The 21162-nt window shown below is 35.5% G+C and overlaps 1 protein-coding gene across 2 annotated transcripts in view; it reads right to left on the bottom strand.

Moving 5' to 3' along the window:
* LRP1B (LDL receptor related protein 1B) overlaps window positions 1–21162 on the bottom strand; it is a 1938417-nt gene that overhangs the window by 30023 nt on the left and 1887232 nt on the right. Inside the window, exons 85-87 of one of the 2 annotated variants that reach the window (XM_058434432.1) lie at window positions 18284–18458; window positions 13756–13860; window positions 12782–12895 (exon numbers count right to left, since the gene is read on the bottom strand). In XM_058434432.1, the coding sequence (XP_058290415.1) occupies window positions 12782–12895; window positions 13756–13860; window positions 18284–18458 (394 nt within the window). The remainder of the gene's footprint in view (window positions 1–12781; window positions 12896–13755; window positions 13861–18283; window positions 18459–21162) is intronic. The other variant, XM_032145942.2, reaches the window with a different exon arrangement.

Raw genomic sequence — 21162 nt, 5'->3', positions numbered from 1 at the left:
ATAACAAGGGAGAGTAATACTTCCTGTATGCATCCCACATTGCACTCAGATCTAGCCTCTTATATTTTAACCTTAGTCTCCCCCTTAAATCAATCTTTCTTCTTTTACAGTTTTAATTTTTCTATTATGTATGGTTTTCTCTTCTCTCTCTTTTTTTTTTTTTTTAGACAGAGTCTTGCTTTGTCATCAGGCTGGAGTACAGTGGCGCGATCTCAGCTCACTGCAACCTCTGCCTCCCAGGTTCAAGCGATTCTCCTGCCTCAGACTTCTGAGTAGCTGGGACTGCAGGTGTGCGCCACCAAGCCCGGCCAATTTTTGTATTTTTAGTAGAGATGGGGTTTCAGCATGTTGGCTAGGATGGTCTCAGTCTCTTGGCCTTGTGATCCGCCTGCCTCAGCTTCCCAAAGTGCTGGGATTACGGGAGTAAGCCACCACGCCCAACCCTTCTTTTTCTTTTTGTAAGGCAATAAAACTCAGCAAAAAATCTTTTGCAGGTTTTTTGAGAGATTAAGAGATAAAATGTACATAAAATTTGTATCATCTGAGTTAGTTTAACCCAGCTGATAAATAATATTATGAATATTAAATTTAAAAAGTATATATGGCATACCAATATCAATATAATTATAATGTCTGATTTTATTCTCAACAGAAAAAAATAGGCTTCAGTTTTTCTACTCCTTTAACATGATGGCTTTTTCTGCTACCATGCTAATGTGATGATAATATTAGCAATTATTAATCTATTTTTTATTCTTAAGCAAATTTTGCTGGTAGGCATATGAGTCTAATTCTTGTCTAGGAATTGTATAAAGTTAATTTGGGATCAAGTGCTACGTTGAAGGTTAATTAATTTTATTGACTTGTTTAAGCACGGAACATGAGCATGAAATAAACCTTTGTCGTTATAAACATCTGAAATATGAGGTTGTTTACAGCAGTAAAATCTAAGAAAAGCGGTCTAATAAAGACAAAATAATTTAAATGGATAAACAGTTATACAAATAATATATAATGTATCGGGTTTGGTTTCTTTGGTTATTCTTACCTACTGATTATATTTAAGGCCAAGAATATGTCCCAAAATCAAGGGAAAATAACATTACATCAGAGCTGCTTGATAATAGCTGCCCGATACACAACTACATAATTGTTCTTTATTAAGCAGTGCCACTTGTACCTCAAAGCACAAACTAGAGTTTAAACTTGGACAGAAAAATATGATATGTGTTCCTTTTGTTCCCCGTGGCACGACTGGCATGGTGAAAGCTAAAGTAACCTACAACCTCTTACCTAGAATCATAAAGGATAGACATTGATGTGACAGTTTTTCTCAGCCTTTACTGTTCCCAAAGACATGCACACTTCAGATTTTGTTCTTTGAAAATATGCCAAGGGGGAGAAAGCAAATCAGGGACATAAAATGTCCTGACTTTTGAAATGTGGACAACACTGGATGCTGAAGTTGAATTGCTCAGTATCCCTGCCGAAAAGTTGTGGTCTGTTTGAAATCACTCATGACAACTTCCTTAGGCTCTCCTTAAGCATTCTCTAAGGGGCCACAAGGTCACTGGTCCACATGGAGGAGTGCTGCTCAGCCTGACAGCAGGTCTGGTGAAGTGCAAATTGTGCAGCCAGCCTCCTTTCTGCAAGGCCAATGTTTTGAGGAACCAAAGCTGTAATTAGCCATCACAATATAGAGGAATAATTCCTACCTTTCTAAAACTTGTGACAGAAACAGAACTCATTATCTTCCTCCCAAATGCGTTCCAACAAAGGCTTCTCCGATACCTGTGCATTTTCTTATGTATTACTCACCCTAAGGACTTGGAAAATAATGCTGAACACTTAATAAAATAATTAGATTGCAACAATCACAAAACTGAAGAATATGACAAAGTGCTTAATTCAGATCACTCTCTAAATGAATGTCCCTTTGGTACTTACATATTCACCTTGCATCCTTCTGCCTTAAAAAAAAATCCACCCTAAAATTGTTTATAATATCTACTTCCTGCCCATGTTTTCTAAGGTAATTGAGGCAGGACACCCTAAATAGAACTTGAGCTGGCTTTACATATTGTAGCCCCCTTCCCAGTTGCTATTACTGTCACTGTCATTGCACTACTAAACTTGTTTATGCCAAATTTTACCTAATTTTCCATAAAAAGCACTTTTAAAAAATATTCTTTTTTTATTGCTGGACCCCTAGAATTTCAAATTATAGCAAGTTCTGATTATTGCGTTTCTTGTCTATTGCAATGGTTTTAAAATTTTCATTTTGTGCGTTTACTATGTTGAAGACAATATTCTATGTTCTTTATATATATTACATTTTTAATCCTCGAATCAATCTAAAGAGGCAGATGTCATTAGCAATTTCCGTATTAAGATGGGAAAAGAGGTTCAGAGAAGAACAATTGAGCAAACAAAACAATGTGGGGTCCTGACAGCATAGATGGTCCTCTATACTGTTTTTTGTGCCTTGTTTACCATTAAACCCACTAGCAATTTTTTAATTGAAAAATCTTTGTCTTCCTTTACATGGCAAATTAGGCGTCATTATGAAATCTATTTTTTCAAACCTATGGGAACTTTTTCTATCAGATGACTATGTCATTAAGACTTTTCTAAGACATACATATAGCTGTGACACTTCATATTTCAAATGTTATCAGTGTTCCCCTACTGCTATAGAATGAATTTCAAACTCTAGCTAAGCATACCGTATTCCTGAGAATTATTTCATGGTCTAATGTTATTGTCCAATACTATTTCACCAGCACCATTTATCTTACACCACGCAAATGTCTGAAGCACAGGCTGTATTTCTCCTTGCCTCATGTTTTTCCTCAAATAGACTCAGAGGCTTCAAAGGACGGGGGATATACCTAACTTTCCTCTTATTCTCCATCTATTTTTGAGAGACAGTCACAAAGTAAAAACATACAACAAACAAAAGGCAAAGAGAAGAGAAAATGAAATCAAGTTTTTCTAGTAAGTTAAGATGGTGTATTAAGCCTGTCTAGTTCTTTACTTAGAGATATTTAGTGTGAGTTCCAGCACACTCAGGAAACATCATATAATAGTTTTAGAAAGTATCATAGAGATGAGAAAGCCGATCGAGAATCATAGCAAAATCATTTTTCTATTATTTTCTGACTCTCCATTCTTTGAAAATTTATTAAGGAAGATGTGTTACAATTATGATAGAACGATAAGTGTATCATAAGCTGCCGTACCCCATAATACAATACAGGAACTAACACAGTAATTATTTAACAATATTCATTAAGAATATATTACATGGAGAATTCATGCAACCTGTTGGGGTAAAATATATAAATCAGACATAACCTCTTACTTGAAGAAATTTACAACCTGCTGGAGAGAAAGACATATAAATTTAAAGGAGCCATGGAATAGAACAGGCAGCATTCCCAGGCCAATTTCATAAAAACATGTTTCATGTCCAAAGGCCACACACAGATGAGAGGTCAATTGTAGCCATAAAATATGGAATATCATAGAGTAATGTGATAAATGTAAAAACCTATGTTCCCCCTGACACACACACAGATGATGAAAGAAAGGAGATGATTTTATAAAGAACCATTTTCCCCAAAAAGATAAACAAAAAACAGATGCCCATATAAATCTAACCAAAAAAAAAAAAAGCAAAATGCTCCCAGCAAGTTATTTTTAGAGTTTGTTTCAAATGAAGAAGTAAAACATAAAAACTAACATTGCTATCTTGTTTGTGACCACATGGAGAATTGTTCTTGCTATGGGCAAGAGGCAATAATATATATTAAAGGAGTGTCCTGGAGTTTTGCCGTCCTGCCATTTCAAAAACACTGAGTGTCTGAACTGATGTGATTTCAGAAGCAATGTAATAGTAAAGTTAGGTCTGTTGAGTTCTCCCTTTTCTGACATTTCAAATAATTTTAAAATGTTATATTTTCTTCTGTTTTTAAAAGAGAATATTATATAAAAATTATCTGTACAAATTAAACGTTACCCAAATTCCAGCAATAAGAGATGTCATTGTTACCATTTTGATGTACTGCCTTTAATACTTTTCTCTGTGTATGTACATGTTTATTATATATAGATATATACACATTTGTCATATATGTGTATATATCAATATATGTATATGTGTGTATATATACCTTTTATAAGATTGGGTCATATGCTTTATATATATTACATTATTAGCTACAACTTTGTGGCAACTATTCCTAATTTTGTATTTACTGTTTTTTGTTTCTGGGGCGAAAATCCCTTTCCCTATATAGCCAGATGGCCCATTCCCACATTTACTTAAGGTCTTTACACAAGTACCATCATCTCAGGAAGGCTTTCACTGGCAATCCTAATATCAGATTTCAAATCTCCCCTCAAAATTCCATATCCCTCTTTTCTGCTCTGGTTTTCTCTTAACAGGTTTTAACATTATTAACATACTTAATATCGTAAACATTTATTTTCTTTATTTTCTGTCCCCACCCTCTTAGACATGAATTTCCACAAAGTCAATTTTTTTTATCTGTTTTGTTCACTGATATGTCCTCTAGTGCATAGGATAGTGTCTGGTATATAGTAGTTGGTCAGTAAATATCTGTTGATGAATGGATATAAGAGAATATTGGGGATATATATATATATATATAGATAGATAGATATATGATGAAAGAAAGGAGACGTTAACAGTGTTAATAATAGGTTTTCTGTTATTCATTATTTTTGTTGCTAGTAACAATCTTTGTCTTTTCAGTGTCTACATAAGTATTTTAGAGAAATTTTGGAAAAAATTGTATCTGGGACTGTGATTCTGGCCCAAGCTCAAACCATTTCTCGACAAAGTCCAAATAGAACTCACATTTAAATACATGAACCTCATAGTTTTATAGTATTCTAGTGAACAATTTGTCCAAATCCATGATATGATAGATATGGGAAATGGGACACACAGAGAGGATGTAACCTGCCCAAAGAAACAGCTTGAATCTATAACATTGGACATAATATTTCTAATTCTTAGTGTTAGTTTCAGAAAATTAATGATATGAGTACCAAGATATTTATGTAAATTTACAGAAGTTTATACCCTAGAAAAAAATAGTAAAGTAGGAACAAATAAAAACACCTAATTATTGAATTATACGGTGTTGGTTAAAGTAGAGAAAATTCAGATAATGGAACACTGGGCACCCATTAAAACTAAAAGCATTTAATTATACAAATTAACATGCAATGCTGTTTGTAATATATAGTAAATAAACATAAGAGTGTATCATAGGGTCTCAATTTTTAGTATATAATAATCTGCAAAAGTATATTTACATAAAGGAACTGAACGGAAACCAAAATAACAGTAGATAATACTAGGAAATGTGGATATTGTAAGAAATTCTCAGAATTGCTAATTTTTTATTTCTAAAAAAGTCTATGGTCTCATAAATAATAAAATAAGGTGAATTTAATACTTGCTTTTAAAAGTTTGTTTTTTAATTATAGTATAAGAGGAAATACTTTATATTATTCTCTGTTCAAATGGAGAAAGAATTGAGTTAGGTGTCTCTAGGTATATAGAGAACCTTTAGTAATTTCTCAGAAGAATTACTATTAAAAAAAGATCAGAAGAAAATGAAATATGTACAAAAATATGGGCTTTCAAATATTTGCTACTTGACTACAATGTCAAAACTTTAGCCAGGAGCTTCTTGGGAAAATAGAAGCTAGAGTATGGAATGCCCAAGGAAACTCCAACAAGTTACCTCAATAAAACCATATATCACAGTGGTACACCTTCAAAATTTAAAAATAAAAGCTAGTTTTAATAACAGTCAAAGTCACACAGAAACAAAAAAGACCTAGTGCCACTAAGCACAGATTTTAAGACCAGTTGTATCTGTCCCCACATAGCATTTCTTTCCCATGGAAGTTTTTATATGTACATGCTAGTATCATCATCTTAAAGAGGAAGAAACTAAGGTTTGGAGAGGTTAATAGGCTACACCAACAGTAATGGAGGAATATGTATGTGAATCCAGGGAAGTCCGAATCCAGAACTTGTGTTCTTTCCTGTTAATGTTTCTTCTTGTAGAATCAGCAGAACTTCTTTACTGTCTGGCTCACCTTTGATAGTGAAGATACTGGACAATAAATGGGTCCCTCTAGTGTTGTCAACATAGGAGACTGATGTGAGCAGAATAATAAATGTAAATATGAATTCAAAATCCAGAAAACAAGAGGAATACTTCTAAAGGGGGGAGTCCTTGACCTCCTCACTCTCCTCTACTATGTCCCTTTGTGAATGCCCAAACACTGGTGATTTACATCCAGGAGAAGTTTATTAGTACGTTTCAATATCTCCCTAGTCCTCAGTGGTAGGAGTCTGCAAGAGGAGAGGTTGCTGTGCTGCAGAGGATATATAACCAAAAAGAGGCTATGGAAATGTGCAAAAACCGATAAAAATATGTTTATTTGTTTGTTTTCTTTTTGAGACAACATTGCCCAGGCTGAAATGCAGTGGAACAATCACAGCTCACTGCAGCCTCAACTTCTCTGGCTCAGGGGATCCTCCCAGATCAGTCTCCCAAGTAGCTAGGACCACAGGCGCACACCACCATGCCTGGCTACTTTATTTATTTTATTTTATTTATTTATTTATTTATTTATTTGGTAGAGATGGGCCAACTTTTGCCATTTTGCTCAGGCTGGGCCCAAAATCCTGAGCTCAAGTGATCTGCCTATCTAGGTATCCCAAAGTGCTGGGGTTACAGGCATGAGCCACCACACCTGGTCTGAAAATATGTTCTTAATATACTGGCCACACATGGATTTTCCAGCCAAATTGCATCTGGTGATGCATCAAAAAACCAGCAGTCTTCCTTCATTTTGCCCTGTCTCTGACCCCTTTAGTGCAAATGGCAGCAGTTATGCTTAGGTGGTTGAATCCATGAGCCACACCCATAATCCTTTATAGCAAATGACTGTTCAGCCATACCCTTGATTTCTTCTTCAGAACATATTTCCTACTTAATTTTTCAACATGGCGAGGCTGAGAATTTCCAAATCTTCAATTTCGCTTAACAATTCCTTCAATTTATCTTTCCCCTCTCACTGTTTACTATCAGCAGCAAGGAGAAACCAGGCCATGACTTCAACATTTCGAATAGTCTCTGCTAAGTGTAAGATTAATCACTTGCAGTTTCTACCTTCCACAAAACACTAGACAGAACAGAGTTCAGTGGAGCTCTTTGTCACCTTATAACAAAGATTACCTTTCCTCTAGTTTCCAGAAACATGTGCCTCCTTTCTATCTGATACCTCACCAGAAGTAACTTTAACATCCATGTTTCTACCAATAATCTCTTCAAAGTAATTGAGGCTTTTTTTTTTTTTTTTCACATGTCCCTCAACATTCTGCCATCTTCTACCCATTACCCAACTCCAAAGCCACAGTCACCTTTTTAGGTATTTGTTACAGCAGCACCACAATTCTGGTATCAAAATATTCATTAGTTTGCTATGGCTGCCATAAAATCCACAACGAATGGGTGGCTTACACAACAGAAGTTTATCTTCTCAAAGGCTGGAAGTCTGGGATTGAGGCATCAGCACATTTTGGTCTCTTCTGAGGCCTCTCTTCTTGGCTTACAGATAGCTGCCTTCACGTTGTCTGTTCATTCACATGGCCATCACTGTGTGTACAATGTGTCTGATACTTCCCTCTCTGTTCTTATCACCCTTCTTACAAAGACACCAGTCAGATTGGATTCGGAATCACCATAATGGAAACTTTTTTTTTTTTTTTTTTTTGAAGCAGTCTTGCTGTGTCGCTCAGGCTGGAGTGCAATGGCGCAGTCTCAGCTCACTGCAACCTCCGCCTCCCGGGTTCAAGCCATTCTCCTGCCTTAGCCTCCCAAGTAGCTGGGACTACAGGCATGCGCCATCACACCTGGGTAACTTTTGTATTTTTAGTAGAGATGGGGTTTCACCACGTTGGCCAGGCTACTGACCTCAAGTGATCCGCTGACCTCGGCATCCCAAAGTACTAGGATTACAGGCGTGAGCCACCATACCTGGCCATTTTAAACTCAATCACCTCTTCAAAGGCCCTATCTCCAAATACAGTCCCATTCCAAGGTACTGGGTATCAGGTCTTCAAAATATGAATTCAGGGAGAGGGAGGCACAATTCAGCCCATAAAATGACAAAAAAATTCTCTCTCTCTCTCTCTCTCTCTCTCTCTGTGTGTGTGTGTGTGTGTGTATATATATATAAAATTTTCCCACTGAAATTTTATTTAGTTTGAGATCTTAAGTCCAATTCAATCAATATTTACTATATCTATGTGCCACACACAGGGATACCTGAGTTGAGACTAATGAGATAATAAGAGTTAACTAGAAAAAAAGGAGACACATTTGGGTTCAGTGAGCTATTTGACCACAGACACCTAAGTGTGGAATGGTGCTGTGTTATGCAGTGAGTGTATGTGTGTGTGCGCCTGTGTTCACGTTAATAGAATAGTAGTAGTGGGGCAGGTAGGGTAATTACATTTCTTTATTTTGAGCATGAAATCTATTGTGGATATTGCTGAGAAATAATGCTGGGGAGGTAAGTTTACAAAAAAAAAAAACTTAAATTCAATGTAAATAATAGTCTAACACTAGGGAAAAATCTTAGCAGTTAGGAAGGCATGGTCAAGTTACTATTGAGCTCAATAATTCTTCACAGTAGTAGTGATTTCTATAGCTCACAATAAAACTTATTTAATAGTACAAACATTGTCAAAATAACACATTATATTTTTTTAAAAAACATTGTTTTAATATTATTCAATATATCTACTTTAATAAATGTAAAAATGTCCCCCAAATAAATGTGAAAAAATCTAGTTTTTGTTCTTTTTCCTAGGCTTCTTTTGGCATTTTCTGTTTATTCCACACATAGTTATAAGTAAAAATGGCCATCAAGAGACAAAAGTGAATCCTTTCAACGAACAAATTTATTCCTTAAATTGAAGGCTACAGTAATAACATTTCTATGTGGAGAAAACTGTCACCTTCATAGATCTGGATACTATATAGATAGTCCAAAAGTGCATAAGTTTCGCACAATTCAAATAGTTTTTCACTCTATGAAGAAAATAAAAAAAATTTCCAATAAAACTAAAGCAAGCACTATATTGTATCTCTGAAAGCAATGTATGTTTCCTATAAAGGTTTTTAGATGAAATAGTACATACTTTTCATTAACAATACATGACCACTGCCAATTGAGATCCGTGACTAAAAACTATTTCCAAAAATCTCCTCTGGTGAGGAGAATTGACCACTAGAAAGATATTCTGAGGTTTCATCTTCCCTTAGCTGGACTTTTTTATTGTCCAGGGATCATTGACACTTTATTTTAAATTTTACTTACAGTCATTTACATTTTAGTACCATGTGATTTATAAATATCTTAGGTAAAACAAGGACAATCTCACATATTCTGGAAACTTCAAATCTGAGGAACATGAGTGTGAAATCCTCCTGAACCATCTCTCTTTCCTTCCCAGGCCCTAATAGCAGGCTTTGAATAGTGCAGAACAGTCTTCTTAAATACATTAGTCTTTCTTGTCATAAAAATATTTTCCTCTAGATCCTACTTACTGTTTTTTTCATTTAATTCATAACCAAGTTTTCAGAAAAGAATCTACATTTTTCTCTACTTCTTCTTCTTTCAATTAATTAACTGTAGTCTCGTTTCTATCTCTATAGTGCTTCCAAAACATCTGTCACAATGACCACCTAACTGAGAAATCCAATAAACCACTTATAACACTTGTCCTCTTTGAACTGTCTGGAGTTGATACTCATTGGCACTCTACTCCTTTGATTTGTAGGAATCTACTCTTCAGTAAATCTCCCTCAACTTCTAAATCTTCTCATTTACTTTTGTTGATTCCTGCTTGAGACAGTACCCAAATAGTGGCATTTCTGCGGGTTCCAACCTTCATTTTCTAACCCTCTTTCTATAAACCCACTCTTGTGTCATGGTATAAAATGTACCTAATAAACTGTCCCCAATATATCTCTTTAGCCTTCGCTTCTCCTGTTGTGCATATAACCTTTTTCTATTCTCAGCTACCTTGGCCTTTTATTTTTAGACCTATTCTCCTTTGATTGTGCTATACCCTCTTTTGAAAAAGATGTTCAATCCCTTCTTTCCCATAAAACTACAATATGTTTTCTAAAAATACTGTGAAAATGTCTCTTCATGTATAAAGCCTCCCACTCTCCCACTAAGAATCATTCATTGATCTCTATTCAATTATTTTCCCAGAGCACTTTGGTCATATTTCTATTATAATAATTAGCAAATGATATTTTAATTTTCTAAAAGCCATTCATCTTCCTAAAATTAATTTTAAGTTCCTCTAAAGTAAAAACTATTGAGATTGTTACAGCATAAAGACTGCAATGCAGTGTTTAAGAGTTATAACCAGGGTAAGGACTTTAGAATTGAACAGGACTGGTCTGAGTCTCAGACATCCACCCCTTCCTAGTGTGTGACCTTAATGTTGTAATCTATGAAAAGGGAATAACAGATAATAATACTTATGTGTAACCGTCTAACTTCATACATAAAGTATGTAAAGGGTTTAACACAGTAAGTGGTACAGAGTATTTGTTAGGTCAGTTTTAGCTGCTATTAATTGTCTTCAAAAATTTATAGAGATTCAGTCATCATAGATTATTACTAAATATTTAGTAAAGGAATTGATGAATAAACAATAACAGTGTAATTCTTCCTTGCTTCTTACATGGTTTAAGTGGGTGAGGAATGCAGTACAGTCGTCTTCAGTATCTGTGGGGAACTGGTTCCAAGACTTTCCCAGGATACCAAAATCCTCAGATGCTCAAGTCCCAGATAAAAAATATGGCATTGTATTTGCATATAAGCTATGCACACCCTCCCCTATATTTTTAAATCATCTCCAGATTATAATACCTAGTACAATGTAAATTCTATGTAAATAGTTGTTTTACTGTATTGTTTAGAGAATAACCACTTGGGAAAAATCTGTGCAGAAAAATTGTGTCTGGGCTGAGCCTGTACAGACTTGAGAAAAGTCTGTACGGGGGTCAGCCCGGACATAATTTTTATTTCCAAATAGTTCTGATTTGCACTTGGTTGAACCCACGAATGTGGAGTGTAGGGATATAGAGGGCTGATTGTATACACATTATGCCCACTATCAGAATAGATTTTAAGGCATAGAAGACCAAGGTACACACATTTCCAAAGAGCCAAATACAAACAGAGATAGAGACACAAGTACACAAAAGTAGGAGAGGTTGCTCTAAACTCCCACAATTAACATATTATTTCCTGGTTGCGTTTATCAGGCCAATTAGCATTTTTAAATTGTATGACTTCGATGATACTTGGTAAGAGCAAAAAGTGGAAAGAAATATCAATGTGGGCTGCTACACCCGTGAGAGATTTTTACTCTGGTCATATAGGTACGTTCTCTGGACAGGGAGTCATCCAGAGACCTATTTATGGGTGGGAAAGGTGGGCTGAAATGGATATATTTTGCCCAGAATTAGTGAGACAGGGGCAGGACAAATGAAGACTGGGATTCAGAAGAAGCATTACTGGTGTTCTAAAATAGAAATAAAATAAGTACCTGAATCCATTTTTGGTCAAGGAGAACCTTAGATATACCAACTCTGAAATGTTAATCTATTGCTCTCTTCATTCTTTTCTCTGGTTGCAATGCCCAAGTTCAAGCCCTCATCACTTGTTACTTGAAGTGTGGTGAAACCTTTTGATGTAGAGTCCCTGTAGGTGATCTCCAAGACTTTCCTTTACATGCCAACAAGTATCACCTTCACAACAAAACCCCTTCAGCTCAAGCCTCTGCCTCAAGTCTCAGCAACTCATTATGAATAAAATAGTAGCATTTTGGTAATAAAATATCTCAATTTTAATACAGTTGTGCTTTAAAACCACTACTAGGTACTTTGAGATTACCAGAAGTTATCAGATTCCAATCAGGGCTACTCATTATGACACTGGTTATTAAGGAGTATATGCCAGATGTGATCGATCTCTAAAGCTCAAATGCACAATGCAAAAATAATTCCATTATGGAGAACATTAACAGTTACCCTAAAGGTGATCCTGGAAATTTCTCAGAGGAGATATGAGTTTACGATTGCATATATATTCAAAACACCACAAACTGAATCAAGAAAGAATGATTTAAACTATTAAGAAATAAAGTTTCTGGAAATTTTACTTAGAGTAAAAAGGTCTTACTCTAAGACATTTCATCTGTAAAGAGGTCTTACTGATGAAGGTAGGGCAGTTCTCAGTAAAATTTTGGGAAACAAAATAGAGCGCTTCATCTGTGCTTGAAATAAGAAGTCAGTTACTAAATAAAAATTATTCCAAATACAGCATACGGAAGTAGTCTTAAAACACCTGCTTCCGTACTTCTCTAAAAGCTACTATTTTCTAGCAAATGTATTTTTATTAGACAGTTCCACAAGCTTATTCATTTTCTCTGTTATATTTCTAGACACTAGCAGTCTGTGGTGCAAACACTTGTTGGTGAGTGAAGCAAAGGTTAAGTGTGTATGACACAGATGAGCCCCGAGATTAAGTATACTCTGTGAAATGCATGTGGATGTTCATGATTTAAACCAATGAACTGTAGCCTGAAATGATGTCACACGAAGCGCAGCGGTAAGTGGAAGGTTAAACCTACTTGCATCTCGGCTCATTAAACGCAGTTAAAGTGCAAATCCCCTCATTCTGACAGTAGTGATCACAAGGGTTCTCTTTCTGGTCACAGCGCTGACTTTTAAACCCCACAGAGCATCTGCAGAATTTCAGTAAAATACAGCTAAATAAAGCATCTGACTTTTTTTTGCCAAATATGTTTTAAATTCATTTCATACAGAGATAGTAACATTTGAACGAAAAGGTTCCCAGATATGCGCACTTCTCTCTCAAACACACTCATCACGTGCTACTCTGACAAGGTCGGGAGCGGGATGCAGATGTGGGTTATATGTGGGCAGCATCCTTCTGGTCAAACAGTGATGAAACTCACAACAGTGACCATGTAATCTGAATAATTTTATTTCAAATTGTCCACTCTGGACAATCAGATCATGGAGGGGAGGAAATACTAAATTCCAGATTTTCTCAGGAGCACTATGAATCTACCCAATACGTTTCCTAGGTGTTGAGAAACTCAGACACTCGAGTTTAAAGGAGCCAGGGGCTTAATAGGTTTACATAATAAAACAGTCAAAGTCTTATACAAACATCAACTAGCATTATACATTTGAAAGAATATTACAAGTTCTTGTGAAAAAAAAATGGCCATAAGTGCCAAAGGATTCATAAAAGATGATTATCTCTGGGCTTCACATATCAGAATAAGGTCAATAAAATTATAACAATTTTCTCTGGCATTTCCAAGTTCAAAGGTCTATGCATGTCTGAAATGGTACAATACTAAGAACAGAATGAGCTCTTCCTCATGAAATCATTAGCAGTTTGATGAAAGAGGAGATTCTGCAGCACATGAGCTGATGAGGGACAATACTTGATCAGAGATGTCCATGAAACACTCATTTAAAATTACCCCAGAAAAGGAGAATAATAGAACAGGGATTTCATGTACATACAAAGGCTTACTATAAAATGCCCATGACTTGATTAAATACTCACAGACACACAGGTACATTTGTCTCGGGGTCCAGCTGGCATGTGCCACCATTGTAACAGTAGCCATCACATAACTGACAGCTAGAGGCAATCTTTCCATTAGTGCAGCTGCAACAACAAAGAAAAACAGTTTCATTGTTATTGGCAACATTATTGCTGAGAGCTGACATAAACTCTCTGTGGATGAGAATATTCATCATACAGGAGAGATGGAGTGGCTGGTTAAAAGGAAGGTTTCAGGAAGTCTGACTCACTAGAGGCAATTTTATTTAATTTATATCAGAATTATGCCATAAAATTTTTCTTCTGATAGTTTTCAAATTTTCAACCAGTTCATTTAATATAAACATTTATATAGCTAGATATATGTGCAAAAAAGTATACTCTAATGTCTATCCTTTACACTTCCGGGAAACATTAGCATCAGTATCTTGTTCCTTTTTCATGTAAGTAGGGTTTGGTGACATCTGTGTGAATGATAAACCACATGATCAAGTACTCTGGAAAAAAGTGCTTTAGCTTTTCTTCTAAAGTGGAAAATCTGTTTCAAAGAATGCTAAGACTTTTAGACCCCACATTTCATAAGAAAGTGGAGGGTTATCCTGTAGCCACTTTTATCCCACTGTTTCTCTTTGAATATGTACTGTAACTAATGTCAAGCTATTTTTATTCTAACATAAAAAAACATGGAGTAGTTCATTAAAAAAGTTATGTTATAGGAGCAATGTGCAATATGGCAACAAAGTAATGAGACAGGCTTTCTTGAAAAACTTACCAAAATGTTTCTGAGTTAAAGTCACATCACATGTTAGGGATAAGAATAAATAGCTACTGCTACACTGTAAAAATAAACATAACAATACTGGGAAAAACACAGACATTTTTTACTTGCCATGTTACATTTTTTAAATAAACAAATTAGATTGGACAGTGAAAACTGTTGAGTGAATGCAGAAATGTGCATCAACATTTCAAATTATCCAGGGACCTACTCTGTGGGTCAAAACCAGAATTAACAACAGATCATGCTGGCAATTCTGATCATGTGGTCATGTCAGTATTAGCTGCTATGAAATAATCAATGGTATCACAGTGCATCTGGACATAACCTTGACAAAAAAATCGGGCTACAATATCGATTGATCACTTTGATCCTCTCCATGATAGATATCTATTGCAGTGCATCTGTCATAGGGTGATTCCTAATGATAGGTGAGATGCCTAAAAATAATTGGTTGACATGTAGTTCATTTATTCTGTGCATGTTTATTTGACCTCATGTGGGTTGTGTAGCTACTGGAAATGCCCTCAACTGCTTTTAACATTAATTGGTGTTTAATTTGAAGATGTTTCTGAAAAGCTTAGATTGTGAAATCACATTTCTTTTCAAGGTAAACAGGAGCAGTGAGCAGTGTAACTACGTACAAGATGTGAAATAAAGATATAGGTAAACAGAACAAGATATAGAGAAGGAGTGGGTGGTCTCAAGTTTGTACAGAGACTATCCCATCCTTTGTAACCTATGGAGGCACCCTAATATGGATGCAGTGAATTAATTAGCACGCAGTGGTATTGGTGTCTAACAGACTAAGTGCATCTGAGGGACTTTTACTTGTCTTCCATGCCCAGCCTCTTCGAAAATCCTAAGGTCAAAAAATTATAGTTTCTTGTTTTATCAAATGAACAGCCTCAAAAGGGAAAATTAGCTCATTATACATTAAATGATTTTCTACAAAAAAGATAACTGTTTATCAAATCTCATCATCTAAAAGAAACAAAAAAAACCTAATTGATTGCTTTTAAACCTGTGCTTCCAATGGATACAAAAGATGTTGCTTCTTTTTCCCTCTAAAGTTTGTGTTTGAATCTTAAGTTGAATAAAGAAATTAGACATTTTAAATGTGAAATACCAATAGTTAAAATCATTACAATACATCAAAGAGTGCAGCTCATATTTTAATGTAAGTTTTCATAATTTTCTTTTTTAGAGGCATTCAGCATACATGCACACAAACACACACACACACAGAATACGTGATGTATCACTTTCCAAAAGTTAATTACTAGTTATTCAGTCCACACAAATAGTTCCCATGACAATGGTGATCAAAAAGACATAATTTAGGTTATTCAAGATTATGATCAAGTCTTTCTTCACCAGTATTCACTTTGATTTCCAGAAAAGAGAAAAATATGCAATTGGCTCTGTTTTAAAGATTATACTCACTGTACTTGATAGAGTACCTGTTCTACTTAACAGTTCATAGGCTGTGCATTAGAAACACAACTGCCTATTTGTAATAACAAATATACTTGATGGCGTGAATTTTCCTAATTAAGTAAAAATGATTAACTTTATTGCAGTTTTGTTCTACTATCTGTTCTTTACCTATAAAACAGAAATTCTAACATCACTGTAACTTCATTTTAATGCTAATTTGAAAAGTATCATAGAAATAAAAATGAACTTTAATCATCTAACATGTCGCAGAAAAGCCAAAGAATTATGTTTGTATTGTCATGTTCAAGTGTTATATATAATATATAGTATATTATACTATATATATAATATATATAGCCTATTTAATAAATCAAGTATTATTGTATTCCTAGTTTAAAAGTTCCACTATCTCCTCATTGTTAGCAATTGTTATTTATCCAGTTTTATATATACATTTCCAAAAAGATCCTTTAAAAAACACAAACTCTTATGTTGCACCTCAATAGCCTGCTCATTGTGAGAATCTGGTGTTTCTGTTTTGGAGAAGGCACTTTTGACTTTATAGCAAGTGATACTGAGGGCCCCTCATCCCTGCCCTTTCTTCCTTACATAAAGGGAAGAGGGTCTGCACCTCCACATGAGCTTTTCCAAGGTAAAAATGGGTAGGAAACTTCGGCTCACCCCATTTCTCAGATGTGATCTCAGATTACCCCAGAGATCTCAGCCCATGATCTTTGGGGTAAGTGGAATGGAATTGTAAAGAAGATTCCGCAGCTTATCCTGATATATATGGTGCACAGGCCATAGAGAACAATGTACACTCACTAATTGAAATACAGTTCTGTCATCCTACAGTTTCATCACAAAGAACAAATGAGCTTTATGAGGAAACATGATTTGGATAGTTTATATGAAAGCATGTTTCGCTTTTATGTACTTTTCAAAGGCACATATTTATATATCAGTCATATTTTCATTTACTTTACTAAAAAATGTACTTTCAAATATCCCAATTTTGCAGGTGCGTAAATGTCATTCATAATGATAATACAAATCATATTTAGAGTAAATTCTAAAATGAGAGTAAATAAAAAAAAGTTGATGCTCTTTGTAATAAAATTTTATTGGGCCTTGTTTGGCAGAGCAACATAACTCATCTGGCACCCTTGGCGAGCTCTCAGCGGAAGCTGTGACATGGACACTTTATGGCATGCTTTCCTAGCTCATATTCTTATTTATTATACTCCCAAGCAAGGCAAGTGATAGAGTCCAGTCCTTTATAAGCCCTTCCTTTAAACAGCTATTAAAAGAGGTCTGGAGTGAGGATTGATCTCTAACCTCAGTGGCATAAACTTGTTTCATGATAGAAAATGGCACCACCCTTTAGCCGCAATGTTCTGCTTTCCATTCACTTAATCTTAAAGCCAAAGAGCAAAAGGCAGTGTGATGAAAGTCAAACTCGAAGATTTTTGTTTTAGTTACTTCCCAGAACACATTATTCCTTCTGTTTGCTTTGATCATGATGTTCAAAGTGAGATTAAGAAAAAAGGATTAATGTGTGTTTTCATTAGACAGGTCTTTTGCTCCTGCAACAAATCAATTTGCAACAGAAAAGCAAACCTACTTATTGTCAATAACAATGATGAAACAATTAACAGCCTGAGCTAATCTAATTGAATAATTGAATAATATTACATGAGTTTTTTTTTTTCTTTTTTTTTTTTGGAGACGGAGTCCTGCTCTGTTGCCCAGGCTGGAGTGCAGTGGCACAATCTCGGCTCACTGCAAGCTCCGCCTCCAGGTTCACCCCATTCTCCTGCCTCAGCCTCTCCGAGTAGCTGGGACTACAGGCGCCTGCCACCACGCCCAGCTAATTTTTTGTATTTTTAGTAGAGACAGGGTTTCACCGTGGTCTCGATCTCCTGACCTCGTGATCCGCCTGCCTCGGCCTCCCAAAGTGCTGGGATTACAAGCGTAAGCCACTGCGCCCGGCCTATTACATGTAGTTTTTGAAAGTATGCTGAATGCCAGCATTTCTTGCTTACTCAGGAATATTTGGTACAGGGAATGATATGACCATCTTATTATATAACGGATTTTCATAATTCCCAGATATTCACAATAGATGTTGAATAAGTTCAGGTCAAATTAAAGTGAACTAGACTTACTCTCTAGTCATAAAAACTGCAATGGGCACAATACAGAATTTTAGAATAAAAACAATCTACAAAGGTTTTACAATTTATTACTGAACTGCAATGTCCACTGGGGTCCAAATCCTTTTATAAATTAAGCTGGATGTACACTTACTTGCAAAATATATCTTCACTGTCTTTATTTATAATGCAGTGCCCCCCATGGCACCTTACACACTTGTCAACCTCACATTTTGGTCCTTCATAGCGTGTTGGACAGACACATTCGACACTTCCATCATCCCCAATGGTACATGATTCAGAATTCACACAATAGTGGTGGCACACATCTAGGAAAAAAAGGCAAAACAGAAAAATAAAATTATATTACAGGACATTTTTCTTCAGTCATAATTAAGGTTACTCTTTCATTTATTACTTAAAAATAATAGGTAGATTATTTACCAAAGCAGCTTATAATTACACATGAAGTAGAATTCTTTAATAATGCTATTGATTCTGCTCTTTGAGTTATGCATCATTTTCCTCTGGCTAAGAGAAGAGAGCTTATATTGCTATAATGCTAGCTGACAAACTCTTTTGGTTCTGAACATTAAAGCTAAAGTTAACAAGTTCCCTTAGCTTTCTTTCTAATGAACAACATAAGTATAGTTTGAAATGAACAGAAATGCTTAACATTTCTTTGGATGTCATTTATTGTTGCCTCCTTCCCTTCTCTTTTCATCCAGAGAACAGAGTAATGTTCCGTTGTTGGACGCCGAAAGAATGAGGGTCGTGATTAAATCGGTATACCACTGGAGGCTATATGAGCAAGCCACAAACTGTTTCTTATTAATGCAGAATGTTGTCAAACCGACAAAACCGTGTATGCCACCCAGAAGGACTGCTGAGGGCAGTCACCATCCAGGCACAAATGTTTCTTACGATTAGGCATAATTGAGGCCTGTCAGTAACAATATAAACCTGTGATCAATTAAGTAGCCGACCTGCTCTTGTTACCCAACAAATAGGAAGGGCTGTAGAAGCTCGGCAGTTGCCTTTGCTCACTAGAAGCAGAGAGATCTCTTCTTCTTCCCCTGGACCTTTCCTTAAAGCAGTTTCTTTTGTCTTAAGTTTTCATTTCTAAGTTCGTCCCTTCATTCAGTCTCGTAATGACGGTCTCAAGCAGTAACAGTAGTAACTGCTGTAATGACGGTCTCAAGTAGTCACAGTGGCAGTCAGCCACATGTGGTGAGAAGAGGACTCCTACCCCTGCACCAGACTTTAGTGTTGTGGAAAGAAGCCTCCCTGTACATGTAGCAGAACAAACCCAGGTATTTTCTGCATGCCCGAGCAGGTGAGCAAACAATGAGTTATGCCTCTCGTGGAACTCCGAGAGGAAAGCAAACTGGGAGACTAACATCCATCATTCATGGGGAATAATAACAGAAATCTAGGCTATTCTCCTTTTCTAACGTAAGAGACTAATCTTCCCATCAGTCACGAAACTCCCTGTAATTTGAACCTATTGTTTTGAAGTCCATTTCTCATTGAGCATCACAGACGATTTTCTCAACTAGGAAGGAGCACTTCACCCAAATATTTCTACACCCCTTGAACATGCATAATGAAACAAAGACCATTTAATAATATAACAACCACTCTAACAATAAAATTAGACATTCTGCTTCTGTCTTTTGAAAAGCAAACATGTCTATGTTTTTATATATGAGTATATTACAATTTATCACACTTAAATATTGAAATTAATAATATAAATGATCTTATGCAAAATAGTTGATTAAATTGATTCCAGGCTTTGCGTTTAGAAGATGCAATTTCCTTTTATCTACTTAATTGTGAAGCAATATTAAATGAGATTAGCTGAGATAAAAATCACAATTTATAAACTTCATCCTGCTATATTGACAATTACAATGGGTAAGAAAAATTAAAACGTAATTTATAATTCTCATGTTTGTTTATCTAGCCCTTTATTAAATCAGACAAATTAAATTTATTGACAGACTTGCTTCATATTTATGGAAATTTATTTCAAGCATTCCCATGCTTGCTGTTGCACTATGCCAAGTACTTTTATTGAGATTTAGGGTTGAAGCCTGTTAATATGGGTTTTGGCTATATTTAAGACATATAGCACTTTCAAAAGGTAAGAGAGTTGGAGATCTGAAATTTAACATAGTGTTAATAGCCATACATTATGGTTTCTGTAGTTGTTCTAGGCTTGGAGGGTATATACACACAAATGCTGTTTTTATTTATGAAGAGTATATCAACAGCAGTCTGTGATCATCCAGGATAGCCTCCCATTCAATGCAGAAACCTCTGAAGAACAACCTTCTTTAGGCAGGTTGCAAGATACCTCTAATTCATAACAAGCTCTTTTAATATTGCCAACTGCTTTAAAATTTCATCCACTGGGGCTTATTATCTGTCTGATGAGACATAGAAGTCTGCTGATGTTTCTTTGCAACATTTTCTTACTATGTCATTATTCAAAGGTTGCCATGGTGGATATAATTAATTACAGAATCATATAGGGAACTTATTTGCAGATGAAAATTCCAGTGCCTTTCTCTGCCACCCACTCCTAGATTATAATTCATAGGTCTGAAATGGGGACCAGGTAGTTCCCATGGGAACTAGAAAATGTAAGAAATGATGATCTGGAGAGAATTTTACTAGTTGGCAAAGAGACTACATTGTCTAATACTTGTAAATAGATTTGATTTGACCAAAATAGCTTATTTATTAACTAACATTGAAAACCAAAATTAAAATTTAATTTTTCACGTAAAATTTTGAAGCACTTTGTTTTTATAACTATACCCCTGAAAAGACCCAAATAACTAGAAAAAAATGGATTAATATTCTGGAGGTTGATGAATGTCCAGGACCACACTCCAACAAAGAATAGTTTGCATTTAACTTAAAGTACTAAAGGTCAAAGTTAAAAACTTACCTGCAGTATGCTAATTATAAGTAATTTTTGCATAAATTAAATCTTAGATTAATATTAAAAAGATGGGCTGG

Source organism: Hylobates moloch, unplaced genomic scaffold (genome assembly GCF_009828535.3).
Source record: "Hylobates moloch isolate HMO894 unplaced genomic scaffold, HMol_V3 SCAFFOLD_24, whole genome shotgun sequence".
Classification (NCBI taxonomy): domain Eukaryota; kingdom Metazoa; phylum Chordata; class Mammalia; order Primates; family Hylobatidae; genus Hylobates; species Hylobates moloch.
Note: the sequence above shows the minus strand (reverse complement) of the source record. Positions and strands in the feature narration are given on the sequence as shown.